This window comes from Chaetura pelagica, unplaced genomic scaffold (genome assembly GCF_000747805.2).
Source record: "Chaetura pelagica isolate M959 unplaced genomic scaffold, ChaPel_1.0 scaffold49, whole genome shotgun sequence".
In the NCBI taxonomy this organism is placed as follows: Eukaryota; Metazoa; Chordata; class Aves; order Apodiformes; family Apodidae; genus Chaetura; species Chaetura pelagica.
In genome coordinates, this window is record NW_009970715.1 from 1,469,899 (window position 1) to 1,490,219 (window position 20,321).

General features: G+C 40.7%; 1 protein-coding gene across 1 annotated transcript in view; it reads right to left on the reverse strand.

Moving 5' to 3' along the window:
- The window catches only part of ZZEF1 (zinc finger, ZZ-type with EF-hand domain 1), a 54,293-nt gene that overhangs the window by 19,158 nt on the left and 14,814 nt on the right, over nucleotides 1–20,321 (reverse strand). The window contains exons 14-37 of the mRNA XM_010006060.1: nucleotides 20,223–20,321; nucleotides 19,714–19,883; nucleotides 18,792–18,925; nucleotides 18,398–18,468; nucleotides 17,826–17,940; nucleotides 16,877–17,036; nucleotides 15,030–15,151; nucleotides 14,839–14,949; nucleotides 14,007–14,173; nucleotides 13,303–13,384; nucleotides 12,469–12,670; nucleotides 11,303–11,451; nucleotides 10,671–10,911; nucleotides 9,049–9,128; nucleotides 8,146–8,239; nucleotides 7,045–7,561; nucleotides 6,243–6,407; nucleotides 4,921–5,040; nucleotides 3,923–4,084; nucleotides 3,133–3,262; nucleotides 2,517–2,655; nucleotides 2,143–2,308; nucleotides 1,129–1,391; nucleotides 6–139 (exon numbers count right to left, since the gene is read on the reverse strand). Coding sequence (XP_010004362.1) covers nucleotides 6–139; nucleotides 1,129–1,391; nucleotides 2,143–2,308; nucleotides 2,517–2,655; nucleotides 3,133–3,262; nucleotides 3,923–4,084; nucleotides 4,921–5,040; nucleotides 6,243–6,407; nucleotides 7,045–7,561; nucleotides 8,146–8,239; nucleotides 9,049–9,128; nucleotides 10,671–10,911; nucleotides 11,303–11,451; nucleotides 12,469–12,670; nucleotides 13,303–13,384; nucleotides 14,007–14,173; nucleotides 14,839–14,949; nucleotides 15,030–15,151; nucleotides 16,877–17,036; nucleotides 17,826–17,940; nucleotides 18,398–18,468; nucleotides 18,792–18,925; nucleotides 19,714–19,883; nucleotides 20,223–20,321 — 3,793 coding nt within the window. The remainder of the gene's footprint in view (nucleotides 1–5; nucleotides 140–1,128; nucleotides 1,392–2,142; nucleotides 2,309–2,516; nucleotides 2,656–3,132; nucleotides 3,263–3,922; nucleotides 4,085–4,920; nucleotides 5,041–6,242; nucleotides 6,408–7,044; nucleotides 7,562–8,145; nucleotides 8,240–9,048; nucleotides 9,129–10,670; nucleotides 10,912–11,302; nucleotides 11,452–12,468; nucleotides 12,671–13,302; nucleotides 13,385–14,006; nucleotides 14,174–14,838; nucleotides 14,950–15,029; nucleotides 15,152–16,876; nucleotides 17,037–17,825; nucleotides 17,941–18,397; nucleotides 18,469–18,791; nucleotides 18,926–19,713; nucleotides 19,884–20,222) is intronic.

The following is a 20,321-nucleotide window of genomic DNA, read 5'->3' on the forward strand; positions in this document are numbered from 1 at the left end:
CTTTCCCTCACAGCTTTATCACCAGTATCTCCAGGACCTTTTGGAGCACCATCTGTGGGAGGACTGACTGAAACAGCATCATTCTCTGAGAAGGATTCACCTTCTGGTAACATGCAGAGAAGAGCTAAATTTTTCAGACCTGAAAGCAAGAAAGTTATAAAATGTATTAAGCTATTAAGTGGCAAGACAGTCAAAAAGCAGAACTGAAACATTTGGAAAGACAACTGCAAACTTCCTCTCACACACTTCCTTTGAATATCAACTCCATCAAAAAGATGTTCCCCACCATAATTATCAAGTTCCATTAAATAACATTGTGATGAACAGGTGGTGACATTTTCCTCCTCACAAAGACACCATCAGGGTAGAAGTATAAATTAATTTAAGAAAGTATTAGATATACCTGCCAACAGTGTAAATTATGAAAGGTATATGAAATTTGTCCTAGCTTTTAATCTTCTGAGCACTTAAATGCTTATACCATAAAACCATACATTAAAAACTAACAGATAAAACAATGAGTATGAAGCAGAACTGGCTGGTGATCTTTCAGCTGTATTAGAGCTGCTCAGGAAAACCACTAGTAAACTCACATGAAGGTTATAATTTTTATACATTCAACACAGGGCTCCATTGTATCACTCTATTTTTTTGTAGGTGGTCTTAGTTCACAGAAATCCTTATTTCCAGACAAAGGGATATCAACCCCAGAAACTTATCTCACAAATCAGTTTAATAAAAATCTTGCCAAGAAATGCAGAACAAAAAACATTTTCCACCAAGTTACTTGTTTTCCTTCAAGCCCTTCAGTTGCCAGTAACATGTTAGTAACAGGACATGAAGCTGTGTTGATTGATCCCTTTACAACATCTAAGATGGAAAACAAAACAGCCAAAGAGTTGCCAAGTTGTCTTCAGTATTTATGTAAAGCATAACATTCATTCTCTCAAGCACCCTATTTTCCATGTTCCATTGACCCTGAGTGACATATTTGCTTTCTACATAAAACAGTTATTCCCAGTGAAGTACACAGTAGCTTCCCCTTTCTTTTGGAAACTTCCAAGTGAGTAATCACAGCCTTTTCTGACACCAGAAACCATTGTTCTGGTGAAGGAGGAGCTGACTCACCCTTTCCGTGCTGTGCTTTCATCAGGCAGTCTCCAATGAGCTGTATGCACTGGTGTTGGAGAACTCTGGCATGACTGAGGACCTGGGAATCTAGTTTCTCTCCTTCTACTTCCTCCCCATTTGCCAGATCTGCACTGTAGAGAGTCAAAGCTGCAAAGAGCAGCCAGGAGTAGTTGTGGACGTAGGGCTGGATGAGCCTCTGTCGGTCACTGATGCGAATGGTCACCATGGGATACACCGTGATGCTGTGGGTGGGCAGGTGACTGGAAGAAGAAGGCACAGGGTTTGGAAATGCAGCTGCTTTCTTGATAACCAGTGTAGTTAGTACCTCAACACCTGGACTAGGAAAAACCCAACACATTCACAGAATCACAGGATGGTTTGGGTTGGAAGGGAACTTAAAGTTCATCCGGTTCCAACCCCCCTGCATGGGCAGGGACACCTCCCAGCAGCCCAGGTTGCTCCAAGCCCCATCCAACCTGCCCTTCAACACTTCCAGGGACAGGGCAGCCACAGCTTCAGTTGCAAACTGTAGACCTTCAAGTGCTGTCACAGCCTCAGTGACTTCAGCAGTGCCCATTTAACAGAGCACAGTTCACATTAACTATAACATTTAACAGAATGGTCAGGAGAGCTTGGGCTGGAGCAGAAAAGTTCATTCAGATCAGTGCCAAGCTCTGAAACCTACATATTACAACCACAACACTCTTTATTTCTTCTACCCTGTCATTCAGTGGGGCTGACTCTCCTTCTGGAACTTTCACAGCAGGGACCAGAAAACAATTGCTACTAAATCACTGCAGAGGTTGGGGCAGGTTTCCAAGCTGCAGAAATTTTGGCTGAACTGGTCCTGGACTTGCTACGTTCCCCCAGAGGTCACCAACCAAATATTCTGATGTCAGACAAAGCCTTGCAGGAAGCAACTTGAGACTGACTGATTGCAATGAAGTTGTTAATTGTAATTTTTCTGCCCAGTGAAAGGGGGGAGGGGGAACAAAATCATATATTTAATACCTGTCTGAGTACTTCTTTGCAGAGTAGCACCCGTAGCAAAGGTCAAAGTCATCACACACGTTGCAGTTCATTCTCCGACCTATAATAACCCCTTGGCAGTGGTCACAGGCATACTCAATGCTGACCATTTCATGGTCATCCTCATGGCCTTCAGGTTTGACTCCTCCTGCCAAGAAATATTTTAAGATGTTCCTGTAAATCCTTTTGGATAAAGGATCTTTCCCAATTTCACATTCAGATTCAGAATAAAAAACAGCCTGATGTTTCTAAAACATCCAGAGGAAAAATCTTTCACTTTACTTCATGTATCATATAGAAGGGACTATTTTGCCTTTGAGTATAGAGGTTTGAGGGGGTTTTTAGAAGGTTCTTACCAAGAAAACAAGTTTTACAGAGATCCATGTCGTTGCACTGCAGGCAGCGGTAGCGATGCCACGGGGCAATTTCATCACAGCCATCACAGGATATGTCCACATTTAACAGGTCACAGTAACGAGCCACAAACATGTGCATCTAGAGCAAGAAATGGAGAGTTTTGAGTGTGATCTCCTACTTTGAGAAAGCTCTTTTTATACAGAAAGTAGAATCACAGGATGGTTTGGGTTGGAAGGGACTTTAAAGATCATTTAGTTCCAACCCCCCTGCATGGGCAGGGACACCTCCCACCAGCCCCCTTTGCTCCAAGCCCCATCCAACCTGCCCTACGACACTGCCAGGGATGGGGCAGCCACAGCTGCTCTAGGCAACCTGTTCCAGTGTCTCACCAGCCTCATAGCAAAGCATTTCTTCCCAATGTCTCCCCTCTTAAAGCTTGAAACCATTCCCCCTCATCCCCTTGCCAAAAAAAGACAGGGATTTTTTCATCATTGCGGACTTTTTAAGGGATGCAACTCACAAAAAAAACCAGTTTAAGCCAGATTGTCTCCTTCACCCTTTCAAAAGTTTCCTATTTACCCCTTCTGCAGATAAATAAGCAAATCATGTGGTCACCTTTCTCTGCTTCTCTGGTTCAGCTTGAGCTATCTTTTCATACCAGGTCTCAAACGTGACATCCTGACACTCATCCATCCACTCACAGTTTTGCTTGTAGTCTGCAATTTCATCTTCTTCACTCCACTGGCTAAAAGAAAAGCAAGCCCAAAATTAAGTTGGAATGAAATCAGGTTTCCCTCTACTGTGACTTGGGATATTTGTTGGCTTTTTTGAAAGAACTAAGTGCTATAACATGTTAATAAAAACAGAATTGTGAGAACCCCAGTTCACTCGGTTATTAAATGGCCACACAGACCCCTGCTTAAATATATCTGGGGGACCCATAATGCAAAATCAGACAATCCACACTTTCAAAACTGCTTTTGGTGATGCTGGCAGATCAGAGGAGACATTTCAAAAGCTTTTTGGCCTTCACATTTGCTCGTGTGTAAGAATTACAACTATTGCAAAGCCACAACACGCACGTGTTGGTGACATTTGATGTTTATCAAGACAAGAAACAGGATGATCCACCTCCTGCTGCACTGCTAAACAACTCAAGTGTGTTCCAGCAGTAATCAGGTTAAAAATAACATTGTATTAGTATTTGCACTAGTAAAATGCAAAAAAATGGCTGCAAAAAAAAATTCAAATAATTCCATTTAGGCCCTTGGGTACTGGCTAAAATTTTGCCATATTTGTTCATAGCACTTTTATTGCTTGTTCCAGCACAAAGTTCAAGAGTCTTGTTTGTAAAAATCATAGCAAGAGCTGATACCATGTGAAAGCTGCATCCTTCCTGACTCACCAAATGACACTTTCATGAATACTTATGTTTTCTTGTGAAGTAGCCATAAGGAGATGTGGTAACTGGATCTCAACAAAGAAGGAAAGATCACTAGGTTCCCAGCTCATATCCAGAAGGTGAAGGACAGTTGTTTGCACACATGATAAGGCAGGAAGCAGTGATCTAGATAAAAAACAGGACAACAAAACATGACTGTTCTGACCTAAAGCTGAAAATGCATCTTTTGGGGATTAAGAGGGAGACAATCACTGATTTCCAGGCTTTACTCTGCATTAAATTAACTATCTGGCAGAAACTCTGGCTTACTAATGCAGGAACTTACACAAGTTAGCAAGAAGCACAGCCAGTGGAATTTGAAATAAAGATGCTATCCTAATGGCTTCAGCTGAGACAGGCTTATGTTATAGCCTGAGCATTAGCAAGAGAGTTTGTCTCTCCTCTGCAGGGCAGCATTTTTTTGGTATCTGCAGGAACTTGCTGTCTTTTAAGCCTTTTGAACAAAGGACTTGGATGTTCTTAGCAGGGAGATGGACCTCATAGACACAATATTCTCATTTCTACAGGACACTCAGCTATAAATCCCAACAATTCTAACCCCAAATGTTACCAAAATATGAGCTTTAGCATTAAACCATGATTGCAGAATTGTGGTACTTACTGGGGCATTACTCTTGCCAAAGTATTCCACAATAAATTTGCCATTTCTAGTACTTTACTACTAAGCTTCAGAAACAAATTGTAGGATTCTAACCACAGAATGCCATCAGTCATATTTTAACATTGATAAATTTATTGGTCTTTCCTGCACAGTATTATTAAAAAGAGAAGATGGTATTTTTGATTACAAGATCAAGGTTCCTTATTCAGTTCTGTAACAGTGCAAAGTATAGTCAAACTTAATTAAGGCATTAAACAAGAAATACCAAATTAAAAAGGAAGAGGTGAGGGAGAACAGAAAGAAAAAATCTCACATAAATAATGCAAGAAATGTGTTGTACCTGTCATTAATGGTACTAAATCCCTTCACAGAATTCACCAGGAATAAAACAAGCTGATAGTAGGACTCTCGAATTTCTTTGTGTAGCTCAGCACCACAGCCTTCCAAGTTTCCAAAGTAGCTAGAAATTAAAGACTCAAATTAGTAGTCTAGAATTCACTGCTACATTTTAGATAGCTTGATTTCTGCAGATTTTACAAACAGGCATTCTCCTAAACATGCCCCACAAGTGGGGAGGACACCATATTTGTTTAAAATGCAGTCTGGCACATTCCAATAAAAGAATCTCATAGCAGAAAGCAGAAGTGAAGAGAGAAAACAGGCAAAGGGAATATTCTTCTGGCACACACAAAGGAATATATTCCTTCAAATCAAAAAGGTGCTTTATAAACATCTAGCTGAGATCTTAAAGGAAAGCAGTGCACTGCAAGAGGACCATAAAAAGCTCTTGAGCAGTGAGAAGCCAGTAGGCAGAGTTCTGATCAAAATCAGACCTAATTCATGAACCAGAACAGCACAGCATCACCTCCTGCTTTGAGACAGTCCTTTTCTACTTGTACATAGCACTTGGAAAACCTTCCAAACCATCTTTCCTCCCTGAGAACAACAACTGCAGAAGCATATAATATCAAGATGACCTTCTTGCCTCTTGTGTGTGTGCCTATGTGCATGCCCTACAGCTGGCATGTACCCAACAGTACCACAGACCTGCAGGCCCATCACCTCTGGCACAGGACTGGAATATCCCACTCCCCCCAGTCAGATTTGTCAGGTATGACATCCAAAGTAATGGAAATGCTTGACTAACAAGATGTAACATGCAACAATCTGGGAAGTTAGTTCTTCCTCCAGACAGGTTTATATGGATGTACAAGAGGAAGTTTACAAAACTGATAAAGAGTTAATGCTTTGTAAGAAATGACAAGTTAGATCACTACAGCTTTGTTGGATGAGAAACCCACTTAGAACTAGACAGGAATGTAAATTAAAGCAGTCACTGAAGACTCTACAGTTTTGCTGAGTTTGTTGTGATCTGATTGGAACTGTGAAGATTTTCTAGGTATCCACACTGTGACTCAACCACGTGATACCTGCTGGCATCAACAGCTGTGCAACTGAATTCCCCTTGAAAATAATGAGAAAATTCTTTTAAAGTGAATCATGCAAGATGTGCACAGGAGTCTGAAACCCAAATCCTCAGGTCAGACCATTATTAGACATACGGATTAAAAAGCAGTAAGTTCCTACTGCTTTCAATTCCCATGATTGAGAGAACACAAGGACTAAGACACATGGCTGAGATTTGCCTCAGTAATGACTCACTTTGTAAAATCTTTCTGACAGGCCAGAAGCTCCAAGAGGAAAAGTACACACGGTGGATGGAAACAGTGTGGCTGCCCAAGGGAGTCCAGGCACCGGCGGATTGTCTTCAGCACTTCCAGAATACTCTGCCCTTGGGATTTTCTCAAAGCAAGAACCTTTAAGACACTGAGAAGAGCAAACAACATCTCTGAGGACTTCAAAACATCACACAAATAAATCACAAGTCAAGAAGTACTTGATTAGTTAATGAAGAGTTTGGTGTCTAATTTTTCAGCTGTATATTCAGTGGTATTCTTGCACTTGGAGGGAATGGTAAAGCTTCAACCACAACCCTGCACTTCCTGCACCAATCCAAGTTTTAGGGCCTAAAATAGACAAGATGAGCATTACAAATCTCTCCCTTGATCCATATTTTCAGAATACCAGGTCATTTAATGAGAGGCGCAAATATTCTCTCTGGTATCAAGGATTTCTAGTACTGCTATGCCATGTCTTTGCTGTTTGTAAGTAAGAAGCAAAACACCACTGCCAACAGATTTCAGGAAGCAAGAGAAGAAACACCAAAGTAATTGTTTTTCACATTCTGAAGTTCTACACCATAAAATTGAATCCAAGGAAATAACACTCTCTCTGACCCCCTACATGGTTGTGAATAACTGAAGTTTGACACACAGATCTGACAACTATTTATGTACAAAATTATTTCCAATGTTATCCTGCAGCTAAAACATATTTTATTCCATCTGAAGAGGTCTGAAGACAAGTTTCTGTATTTTACAATTGGCAGTATCTATTTGCTTACCTTTCATGTGAAAGTGATTGATCTTTAATAAAGTCTAATATGCTTTTCAAGATAGGGTATTTCTCCTTCACAGTAGGCACAGCTCTTGGCTCTTCCATTGATCTGAAAGACAGCAGCCTTAGTCTTCCTCTGCTGAACTGAGATTTCCTTGTGGGAGTAGAAGGAGGTGATGATACATCTTCTTGCTGTGAAGCTGCATTTTCAACAGCCCTACTGTGAGCTGCAGATGCTTCTTCTGCTTGGAGGGGATCAGGAGCTCCTTTAACCTTCATATCAGGCTGTGTCACTTGGGCCCCCTCTTTTGGAACAGGATGAGTTTCGCCAGTGGAAGACAATGAGTGGGCTGCCTGGAAGCCTGTGTCCACAACAGAACCTTTTCTTTGGCATTTGTCACTGACATAGTGTTGGAGATCATCAGTATCTTGGGATTCCAAACTGTCCGAAGCAGAACCTTTCGTCTTGGCTCTTACAGGCAAAAAACTGAGTAGCAAAAGGCTCTTCTGCATACAAAGTTTTGCTGCAGCATAAAAATTGGAAGGAAGAGTTAAAGTCATGACAACAGAGTGCCAAACTTGCTATCTTCTGCTCAGGAAGAAAGTGATTTATCTTGTTGCTTCTGAGCCAAGACAGCTGGAAAATACTGCTGTTCTTCTAATATTGATCATTACACCATCAGCCACTTAATTCTAGGCCTCCAAATGCTGTATTTGATTAATCACACAGAACCATAGGAAGCACACAGTAGTCAAGGAGAACACATTTTACTCCAGTAAAAAATCAGCTGCTACTCCAAAATCAGTTACTTGTGGTAACAAGTATCTACAAGAATAGATGGAGGTAAGTTCAGAACCAGGTGACCTAAGGCAGAGGTCACTCCCTGCCTGTAAAATTTTCTCATGCCCTATTTTCTGCAAAAAATCCCCATCTGAGCAAAATGCCAGATGGCTCATGGAATGTACACTACTGTATCTCTTAGGGTATTACCAAGTAGCTCCAGCTGCTAACCTACCTTTTCCAGTAAAATTCTAAGACTGACAAGGCAAGACTGACAATTCAGTAAACTACCTGGAATGCTTATGCATTTAGAAAGGCAACACTTACCAAGAGTTTCTGGGTTCACTTCACTTGCTTCTGTGTTCTGCTTCTCCTCAGTATCATTTCCCCTGCTCATCAGGGATTTCTGCTTCATTTCCAGCTGTAGACAGGATGTTAAAATAGTTAAAATATTACTCCCCCTGTGTATCCATACAGCAAGGCAGTATAAAGACTATGCCATGTTAAAGGAATTTAATCTCAGAAACAGATGGTGATATTTACTATTCCCTACTGCAGAACTAAAAGCCCAGTAGCCTAGAAGAGCAGTAGCTACACTATTAGAGCAGGGAACACAGCCTTGTATTGAGATGCTCAAGGTTTGTAGGCTAAGGCCTACACACCCTTCTCTGTCTTGTGACTGGATGTGTGTCAGCCCTACATGAAAAACAAGGCTTCCCTTTTACCCCCACCACCCAGGAAAAGATATAGACCTAGTTCTGAGATAAGATGTTCCAACAGCATCATGACATCCAACTAGCAAGTACTTGCCAGCTGCAAACATCTCAGAACTGAAGCTGTTAGCACTGCAGTACTGTGAGACTGATGTTCAAGGCAGACTGTTTGCTATGCTATACCTCAAAAGAACTCCAACTGCTTTATAAGAATCCTCCTAATTAACAGCACACATTCTTGCTGAAAAATAACACAAATTTAACTGATTAACTGAGTCAAATTCAGTCCTAAATACTCATAATGACACATCTAGGGCAGAGGGAAGGAGTGTAAGAATGCATTTAAATATTACATTTCAAAGTTTAGAAGTGAATGTGTTCTTCCTAAGTGAAAACAGTTGACCTAAAATGACCTAAAATCACTGAAGGAAAACCTGGTTCCATCATACTCCTTAACATGGCATTGTAAAATATGAAGATAAAAGACATGAGAAGACATCCTCCTGAGTGATCTTACCATCCATATTCTAATCGAATCAGCCAGGGAATATACTTGTGCAAACTCATCACTCAAAGGCACCTTGCCCCCACTGGTGACTGGAAAGGAGAGAAAGAAGAGTTCTGTTTATTTACAGCTCCATTACAACTTGACTATTTAACTAAAATTATGCTAGAGCCTTCCCTTCAGCTCTTAGACACAACTTGGATTTATGCCTGTAAGAAAAACAGGGAATAAAAACTACCAACTATTATATGCCTTAAATACATAAACTGCACCTTGAGACAGTTATTTGCAAAGTTAAATTATTAATATCTGTGTTGTCTCTTCCCAAAATTGATGCCTGCAGTCATGGAACATAAAAACCTCTTCCTGTACATGCAAATATTACTAATGCAAACTGGTATCAGAATAATCAAGAAATGCTTAGTATTAACTGAAAGCTCTGTAGATACATTTATCTATTATCAATGTATCAATTATAAACTTATCAGTTTGGGTTTTTTCCTTTTTGTTTTAGGCAATAAATTTCCAGAATGAACTTCCAAGGTCAATTTACAAAAATGGAAGACCCAATAAAACAGTGTTCATCAAAACTAGCCTGACAATGACCCCTATTCAAGCTCTTCCCTCTCCCTCCATTTATTTTTCTTCCCCTTTCCTCTTTCAGCACCACTTGTACATACTTCCCATGGCACAGGTTAACACAGGTCCTGAAATTAGTCTGTCCCAGCAAGACAGACATATGGAGCTGTTAACATAACAGTAGGATGGATACCTTATCCTCTCTTTAATATTCTCCTAAGGTACCAGTTTTCAATCTTACTCAGAAAACTAGATGAACTGGCAGACACAGGGAAAATGACTAAAGGCAATAACCACTTCAGTCATTGAGTCAGTCTTTATGTCAATCATTTTTACCCTTCACTTCATAGCTCAAAATGTAACGTTTAGCTTCAAAATTGTGATAGAGTGAGAGCCTAAAATAAAACCCTTCAAAACCAAGTAGCACCTTATTATCCAATACTTCAAATAAGTTTCCTGGAAGGATGGTGTAAGTGAAAAAGTTGTTTTACCTACTGAAAATATATACCTTGTAAATGCAAGGGACATTCAGCAAGTTAAAAGCAAAATGTTACCTTTGGTTTAAATTAAAACCAAATGTATTTGGAGGGTGCTTAGGACAGTTTCCACAGCATAACATTTTGGGAGGTAATTCACACCTCCTCCACCCCCATTTAAAAACAGATATCAAAAGTTGGTGCTGGCTTTTTAAAAAAAGTTATAATAAGAGTGGAAAAAGAGGTAAGAACCCTTGATCCCTGGGAGCCACCTTGTTCTGATTTAAATCCCCAGAGGACATCACTACTTGCTTTGGCTCTATCCTTATAATAAGGCTTAATCAGTAGTTTATGATGGTTATTAATATTTGGATGAAGATAAAAGCATGTGCTAATAAAAAAAAACACTCTAGAGATAAGGCTTACCTAGTCTACCTAAATGATGACCTCTTTATACAGAACATCTGTTGAAAAATCATCACACTAAGCTGATGTCTCAAAGTTTATCAACTGAACTATAAGACAGCCTCCTACAATGGTTAAGTCTTCGTTATTAAGATAGTCTAATATTAGAGTTACCATATTTTTGAAGCTTCTCATATAAATCTGGAGTGAGATACAGCAAAGCAGCAAACGTTGAGTTCACAGCTTGATCAACAGTAGAACCAGCAACTATATCTGTCTTTGGGGTCTGTTTTTTACATGCCTGAATAAGTCCTTTGAAAAGTTCAGATTTTTGCCCACTGAAATCCTGGGCAGGATCTGATTTTGCAAAGTCGATGAGAAAGTTACGACAGTCGTCCTGGTGAGAGCTCCTAACCTGGAAAGAAGGTTGGAAAACATTTACTTGAATATGACCTGAACATATATTGCAGCTCATTTCTACAGTTACTTCAACTTGCAACCTGATCTAGTTGAAGGACATCCCTGCCCACAGTAGGGGGGTTGAACTAGATGATCTCTGAAGGTCCCTCCCAACCATTCTATGACCACGAGAATGGAAACTCATCAAAGGGCACAACACAACAGCTTCTCTCCTTAATATGATTCTGTGATTCTATTTGACTTAAACAGTGCAAGGTATGACAGAAGCATCACAACAGCTTATGCTTAAGGACCTCTCAAGTCTAATTAAGACCTAATTAAGTCTGAATGAAACTGTGTGACACAGGGATGTTGTGCCAATGAAACCAAAGCAGTGGTGGAAGTACCTCTGTTTTGTCTTGGTACTGTCTACTGCTTTTCCTGGCTCCCAGGAGTGCCTCAGGACACATCTGATGCCTGAAGACAGGTTTCCACAGAGGAGAATTAAGAACTGATGTTACTTTCAAAGGAGGCAAATCTGCCTCACTGCCTAAATCTGCAAGAAATCCAGAAAAGACACATCGGTTACTGAATGTTTTCATTCATTTGTACAGATCAATGAAAGTGATAAATGTCAATCAATCAGAAGGGGAAAAAAAAAAAGGTAATGAAAATAGACAGAACAAGTAATTCAACAACATTCTCTAACCTCTGCTTCTTTAATGTGGTGCAGAAAACCAATGTACTCTTTCTCTAACAACAGCATCAAGACCTTATCTTATAGTGACATCATGTTACATTGTGGAGGGACTTTAAACATTTTCAATGTATTTCTAAGCAGAGAAATTCCTCAGTTTGCAAGAGAGTTTAAAAGCTTTATCTCCTACTAAAGAGCTAATGATTTGCTATATGTAAGCATGCTCATATTAACAAGGGAAAAAAATACTCTTGTGATAAAAACACTTCAATTAGTTCCCTATATTTCCAGGTAAGTACCTGCCTAATTTTCCAAGGTAAGTACTGATTGCAGCAAGAATACTTTAATTTTGTTAAATTTCTCCAAAGCAGTCAATGAATTCAGATTCAGGAAGCTAGCTAGAAGAATCCTGGCTTTGGAATTAAAAGAATAAAGAACTCACTCTCTCTTTTTTTCATATGGCACTGACCTCACATTTTGTATTTTACTAAACCTTCAGTGGCCCAAACCCTAAATGTGCTTAACTGCTGGAATTAGCCAAACTTGATTGGATTGGGCAAACTCTGATATTACTTCCATCAATGTTGGAATTACAATGTTGGATTACTTTCAGGTGCCCATCTCTTCTTAATATTGGCTTCTGACTACTAGAAAAATCACAGTGATCCCTGGGACATTCTCAGAACAGTCCCACAGAGCAGCGGTCGGGCTCGCTGCGAAAAACGGACCAAGCTCGGTGAAGCAGCAACACAGCAAGTCTCCCAGAGGGAAAACCAGAAGGAACTTCCATTTTTTCACAGGGTCTTCAAAACGTAAGGTCCTTGTACCTTTTCTCTAGATGGTAGCACAAGTTCTGGAGCTGCTAAGTGCACTCACCTCGCAGGGATTTCAGCGCCAGGCTTCGGGAAGCCAAGCGCCCCATCAGCCGCGACACAAGAAGCTGTAAATCCAAGCCCCAAGAGACGGCGACGTCGGGGAGGCCGTAGGCAGTGACAGAAAACTTGTAGCCCCACTCATTATTACTGCTGTCAGAGTGAAAGAGAAACTGCAGCCGTGGGCCAGCCTTAAAGGTCACTTTCTACAGAGCAACAAAACAGTCATTTTGCCAAGTGTACATGACAGGAAGACGTTTCAGGGTCATGAATTTCCTTCAGCAACTCAGCTTTTTCAGTATTATGTCCCAGCCATAACTGAGCTAAGTTCCCCCACCATCTGACTGAGAAAACCCACCATTCTAAGCAGGTAAAATTTCTACTCATTAGCTTAATGAGAAGTGTACAGATAACTGAGGTTTAGAAGTAGGGGCCATAAAACAATAGAGAAGCATCCCATCTGAGGAGGTGTCATTGATGGAAGAGCGTAGCTGCAGGAAGACACTTGTCTCATGATGTAAAAATATTTTAAGAGCAGAGTGTCAACCACTAAGTTTTACTCTTGCAGTTACTGGCAGTTAAACATTATCATGATCTTATTTTTTGACTGACTGCTCCTTTCAGAATAGCAAGAAAGAGGGATTCTTTACTCATTCACTCCTTTGCATCATTGCAGAGCTCCTTCCTCACCTCGTGCCCCTCACTCACCTCTGAGGGGGAATAAACACACACACATGGAAGCACACACATCCTTTTAGACAAGAGGGTTTCCAAAAGAATCATAATAATTTCCTAAGATTGGGTATTTCACTTGGTTCAGAATTTGAAAGGTGCTCACCTTAGGCCACTTCTCAGTGCCAACCTTGGTATCGTAACGAGTTTTTGCACCTCTGGCATCAGTAAACTCCAGGTAATCATACCTGTGAAAATTGCAATTCATTACTTCCTAATTTACTTCTTCAGCTCTGGGGGAAAATGTTTGCTTTTTGGATTTTCACAAGTGCTGCATCTCAGAGTATCCTGTCCCATCTTTCTGAACCACACCTGTATTGCTTCACTTCATTTCATGGATGCTCAGGAATTTGTTTCACATTTCAATGCACTTTTCCCAGCAAACACAGACCTCCTTTCCTGCAAAAATTTTCCAGCCCTTCAGCATTGGTAGTGGGTGATCATTTTAATATCTGGCATATGCCTTAACTAAGCTGTAGCCTGATGTGTTAACAAGAGAAACCAAGCCAATAGTTTTGCCTAAAGAAAGCAAGATAAATACCACAAACACAAACTGTGGTGGTCACAGCAACCTATTATGAAACAGATGAAGGCCAAAGGAAACAAAATCCACACCAACAGCAGGTCTGTACATTTGCCAGAAGTGGCTTTCAGCATGAGAAGTCATTCAAAATAACACACTGGATATGACTCAGGACAAGGAAGAAATTGAAATGGTGTGCAAGAAGTATTCCTTGCATATTACAGCATGAATTGCCCCTCTGCAAACAAACAGACACTGGCATCCAGCACAGCACAAGATGAAATTACCTCCTTTCAGTTTCACATTTTTCATCAAATTCCACCTCAAAGTATGTTGCCCCATGACACAAGAAGACTGAGACTTCATGGCAATTATTCTCATAGTTATGAGGTGATTCCATTGTCCATGTCCTCAGCACCACTGGCTGCTCTTGCTGCCAGCTTTCCATTTCCATCTGCAGAACAAAAATGCATCCTTGAGATCCAAAACATAAAAAGCACTGAAACAAAAAAAGAGTAAAACTACCACACTAGATTTTTATGGCTACACTTTCAAGTTGCCAGACATACACACAAGGCAGTACTTAAGGGGTTGCAGCACTGATTTACACCTGAATTAATTCTAAGGACACCCTTGATCATCATGGTGAAGAAGCACTTCTATAGCAGAATTCATTTGGTCTATCAGGGGAGGAGAACAATCTCAGCCCAGAAGAGCCCACAAGTCTCCAATGATCAAAAAAAAAAATAGTCTGGATGATTGGTGAAGATTTAAACATCTACACTGCAGACAACCAGACTTTATTTCCATCACCATAAGCAAGAAGCCCAAAATGTGAAGCACAAATAGTATATTTCCTTCTTTCATCCTCAGGATCCCTCCTTCCTATCTACCTTCTAGGCTGGTTGTTCCAGTTGCACTTTCAGGTCACTTGGCTCATCTTCCATATCAGTACAAATACACTTCTAGTTCTTCACTCAATATGTCATCATACATCCCATGCTTTTAGAAGCTTTCCAGCTCCTTTTAAATGTGTGTCACTAGAATAACTGGGAGTTTTCCATGTCTTCCTTGCAATTTTGCTTCCCTGGACTCCACAAGACCTGTGTCTTTACTTACCTTATGAGGCTCACTACAAAGGCTTTTCAGTGGTTCTATCAAAGTGCTGAATTCCTGTAGCAGAGTACAGTACGGAATGTCTAAAGTGCAAAAATCCAACAAGAAGATGACCTAGGAGAACACACAGGTCTCAGGAAAATGCAGGTAACCAGGGCCATGATGCCAGGTACAAAACCCCAAGGGTCACTCACCAGCTGACGAGTTGCCATAGCAAAGACAGAGTTACTGATTTTTTCCACTATTGTTTTGCCACTATATTGAGATAAAAGTGACTGCAAAATCGTTCTGATATTTGACAGGAACTGGCTCACATCTAAAGAGAAATAAAAACACACCACCTTAATAGCCACCTTATGGATTTACTACCACATCCTGCTGTATCAAACACTGAAGTGCATGGTGATGTGCAAAAGGAGAGACAGCAGGAAAGGGATACTCAGGAGTGAGAACAGCTCAGAGAAGTTCTCTGTGATATTTCTATTATGAAAACAAGCCATGCTTATCAATCACAGAATCAGAATCACAGAATCCCAGGGGTTGGGAGGGACCTGGAAAGATCACCCAGTCCAACCCCCCTGACAGAGCAGGTGCACCCAGAGCACATCACACAGGAACGTGGCCAGGGGGGTTGGAATGTCTCCAGAGAAGGAGACTCCACAGCCTCTCTGGGCAGCCTGGCCCAGGGCTCTGGCACTCTCACAGCAAAGAAGTTCTTCCTGAGATTCACATGGAACCTCCTGGGCTCCAGTTTGCACCCAGTGCCCCTTGTCCTGTCACTGGACATCACTGAACAAAGCCTGGCTCTATCCTCCTGACACTCACCCTTTACATATTTGTAAACACTGTTGAGGTTGCCCCTCAGTCTCCTCCAAGCCCAACAGACCCAGCTCCCTCAGCCTTTCCTCAGCAGGGAGATGTTCCCCTCCCTCCAGCATCTCTGTGGCTCTGCCCTGGACTCTTTCAAGCAGTTCCCTGTCCTTCTGGAACTGAGGGGCCAGAACTGGACACAACATTCCAGATGTGGCCTCACCAAGGCAGAATAGAGGGGGAGGAGACCCTCCCTTGCCCTACTAACCACCCCCTTTCTAATGCACCCCAGATGCCATTGGCCTTCTTGGCCACAAGGGCACATTGCTGGCTCATGGGCATCCTCCTGTCCAGCAGGACCCCCAGGTCATTTCACCTACCCTGCTCTCGAGCAGCTCAGCCCCCAACCTGTACTGGTACCTGGGGTTGTCCTTCCCCAGATGCAAAACTCTACACTTGCCCTTGTTGAATTTCATCAAGTTTCTCCCCACCCAACTCTCCAATGATATGAAACAAAAGAAAGATGAGGGATAGGTAATTGAACCTAACACTCTAAGATTGTTTCAAGAATCTCTTTGTATCCTGTAGCCTCCCTACACAACTAAGAAATGCAGCTTAAGAAGTGAGGCCAATCATTTTTAGCTAGAGCCTTTCTCCATTTTTAAATGTCAGACAGGAACACAACAAGCTTATTTATACACAAATAACATTAAAAAAAGTATATAAAATTACACCTGCATTAACTGCTTGGCCCAATTAACTACTGGAAACTGAGCTGCTGCATTGATAAGAAAATCAAAAAGGCCAAAACACTGTCCCCAAACTTCCCAGCTTCTTCAGTAAGTTTCTTTCTACCACAAACATCTAGGAAAATACATATCAGCACACAGGAATTATCAAAATAAGGGCCATCTAAAGAAACCAAAATATTCAAATGAAAGTCTGTAACTGTTGTTTGTTCTTTCTGTTGTTTTTGGTTTTCCAGTATTTGATCCCCAAAACTTACTTCAATGTTTTCTGAAGATTCTCCCAACCTAAAATGATCAGTATTACCAGAATTTGCTCAATATGCCTATAAATTCCTTCCAACAGAGATTAGAAATACCATGGCAGTTCTGGGCATGCCTCAGGCAACCACTGGTGAACTCTTATTATACTGGAATTTGCAAGATCTCATTTTAAAGCCCTGTATTACACCACACTTAACTCTGCATTCAATCCCAGCACTTACAGTTTTTGAGTATTTCCACTGCAAGATCCTTGGTGGAATCATCCCCACCCTTCAGTTGCAGGTAGCACCAGGAAAGGAGGCTACCTTGGACAGACCAGAATAAGGAAGACAAGACTGTGCCACTCTCTTGCTGTGCAACATCCAGCATCATCATTTCACACTGTAAAATAAAGAATGTAACAAAAGGACATCCTCCTCTGCAGCAGAATGACATCACATGTACTAAGGAAACTGTGATGGACATTATCATGCCACTCACCCCACAAGAAAGATGAAATCAACTGACAACACTGTATCACACCACAAAGCACCTAATGCATTTTATTTGGATAAATCACAATTTGAAGCTACAGGAGTCACTCAATGTTCCCAGCACATCTTTTTTGCCTATCATAGAATCACTGGATGGTTTGAGTTGGAAGGGACCTCAAAGATCATCCAGTTCCAATCCCCCTGCATGGGCAGGGACACCTCCCACCAGCCCAGGCTGCTCCAAGCCCCATCCAACCTGCCCTTCAACACTGCCAGGGATGGGACAGCCACAAATTCCCTGGTCAGCCTGTTCCAGTCTCTTACATATGTAAATACCCAAGCTCCACTTACACCTCCCTCAGTGACATGACCAATCCTGACCTCTCAGCATGGGATGATTACTCCTTAGTGTTGACAGGATGCCACAAAGTCTTTTCAATGCTCATCTTCACCTTCTACATTACTTACTCAACTATTATGAAATATTCATACTTCCATTCTTACTCAACTATTATGAAATATTCATACTTCAAAGAAAATATTCATTTGGTTGGGAAGCCTAATCCTACAGACTTGAGGAGCTATGACTAGTTTCATCCAGAAGGACAGGAAAGCCAGTTCTTCAGCAATATCTCAGTGTTTGAACGCACACAAAATCACAGCAAAATAGGAAGAGGAACAATGCAAGGACAGTTACCTCTCTTGCTGCCACTAGCAGAAGGGTATCCATGACTGAGAGCACCTCACTTGTGCCAAAATCTGCAGAAATTCCTTTCTCTGGTAATAATAAGAGTCCACCTGGATCTTGATCACTACAAAACAAATGTCTTCTTACTAAGCATCAACAAGGATCACAGTTCCAAAAGAAAACTTGAGTTACCCTTGTGACAAATCTGCAGAGATTTTACTGCATCATTGCTAGGAAAACCAAAAGTGTTTGTGTTCTGATGGCTCCAAACTAAATTAAATCAATACTAGCAATCACCATGGATAAACAATGACTTAAAAAATTGGAAAACAGCCTAAGAGAAGCCTGGGAGCAGTGCATTGTCATTCCAGCACCAACTGTAATCCTTGGACAACTTTTTATATAACTATTCAGTTATTAAGTGTTTTAAATAATGATATTCTGCTTTCTAAAGCAAAGTCAGTTGATTATTTTTAGATTATTATTTTCCAAGGAAATTACTTTTCTAAAAGGGATTAAATATGAACTTTTTGGCAGATGTGGGGTATCAGACAATTCTTTTCCATTTCAAGACCCCTTACCTGAAGTGGGTACACAAGGATCTGAAGGCAAGATGTACTGATTGCTTATGCTCCTGCTCAGTGATGTTTTTCTAGAAAAGGAAAAAGATTTCTTTTTAGAATATGTTTTGTTTCCCTTCTCTGTGAGAAGAATTCTAATTTCTGCATTTTATTATTCATTTTTGGTAAGAAAGGCAGAGTTAGCTCCTCTTTCTTTAGATAGGCTGCAGAGAGGGAGAGAGGGGAGAGGGCAGAGGGAGAGAGGGGAAAGGGCAGAGGGAGGAAAAAAATCAAGAAAATTTTTACTTCAGTGGGACAAAGTCTACATTATTTGACAACAAAAGCTCAATTTTTTCCTGTTCTCTGCATCAAGAAAGCAGGTACTGAACAATCAGCTTCTCATGCAATGATTTACCATCATGGTGAAGAGCTGGTGTCTCCTGGCTTGTCTGTCTGGGAAGAAGATTGCTGCTCCACTGAGCAAGGTGTTCTTGACTTCCTCTTTTAGCATTTTCATTGGCATGAAGTTACTGTCCCCCATATCCACCACTGCTCATAAAAAAAAAGGAAACCAAATTACAAGTTCCAATCACTACTCCATCTAATATGCTGGGCATAACTGAATGAAACACTTTATTTCACACAACCTCAAGCCCCTACAACCCCATTACACACAGAGAAAGTGAGGGGTGGCTTTTTGATTTCTAGCAGAAAGGATTTTTCTAAGGCTACATTTATTCCTTGAGTCAATTAATTCTGCTACATAAGACCTGACAACTATCAAAGCTCATCAAGTTTTCAAGATGTGACAGATTCTATTTAAACTGCTTTATCTCCAGCTTTCTCTTCAGGAGACTGTTAGGCAAGTAACAAAAATATTATACTTGAATAAAGAAGGCACCATCCTCCTTCCAATGAAATGTAATGTGTAATTCCCATTCTCTTCACTTCACAGAATCTTCCCTGTGTTTCTGTAAACCTTACAGGCTCCTTGTGTACTCATTTATATTTATATGACATATCAGAAATAAATGCACTCCAGTGAGACTGTAGTTGATGGATCACATTCCCTGCTGGTTACAGCAGGTGACAGGTTTGAAACAAGTTTTCTATTGCAGTTGTTTCCAGAACACAACATCAACATCTAGAAAACCGTTTCATAAGGTTAAAGAAAGTTCCATGTAATAGGCTAATTAGCACACCCTGACCTGAAGAAGGTACAAAGGAACAGTAGCTGACTTGGCCTCTAGGAATAAATATCTCTTCCCAAATTCTAACTATTGTAACACACTTGGAAGTCAGAACAGACAAACCAGCTCATGTATTCAATACATTACCTTCACACAAATGTCTGTAAAGCTCTTCTGCAGCTTCTGTGTGACCAGATGTTTTGCTCTGAGAAGTTTCTTGAGGTTTAGCAGTTTTATTGTCTCCAGTAAGGACTGAGAAGCAGCTCTGGAGAAGCTGCAATAGCAGTGTCTGAGCAAAGATACATTCTTCCCTTGGGCTGTAAGAAAGCATAAAACAAACAGAAGCAAAAACTAGAAAAGAAGCTCTTTTGCACCAAATAATGTTGTGAAAGCTGCTACCTCAGACATATAAAACCCACTGAGCAGAGAGCACACAGCCAAAAAAAGCAAAGCTACCAGCTAAATTAATCTACATCTCCAGCTTCTATATAACATTACATTTAAAAACCCATATGGCAGCAGCAGGAAAATGTTATTGATATAAATGATGTCGTTTAGGAAGAAGAAACTGCTCCAACTAAACTCAACTAAACATACTTTATTTATACATCCACACTCAGATTAGTGCCTCACTGCACTATAAAGAAGTGACTTACTTTTGGTGAAGTTTATTATAAAAATTCCAGAACAGCTGCAAATCAAGGCCTGTGAAATCTAAAAATGACTTGTATTTTAATCTTCTCTCCTTCTGCTGA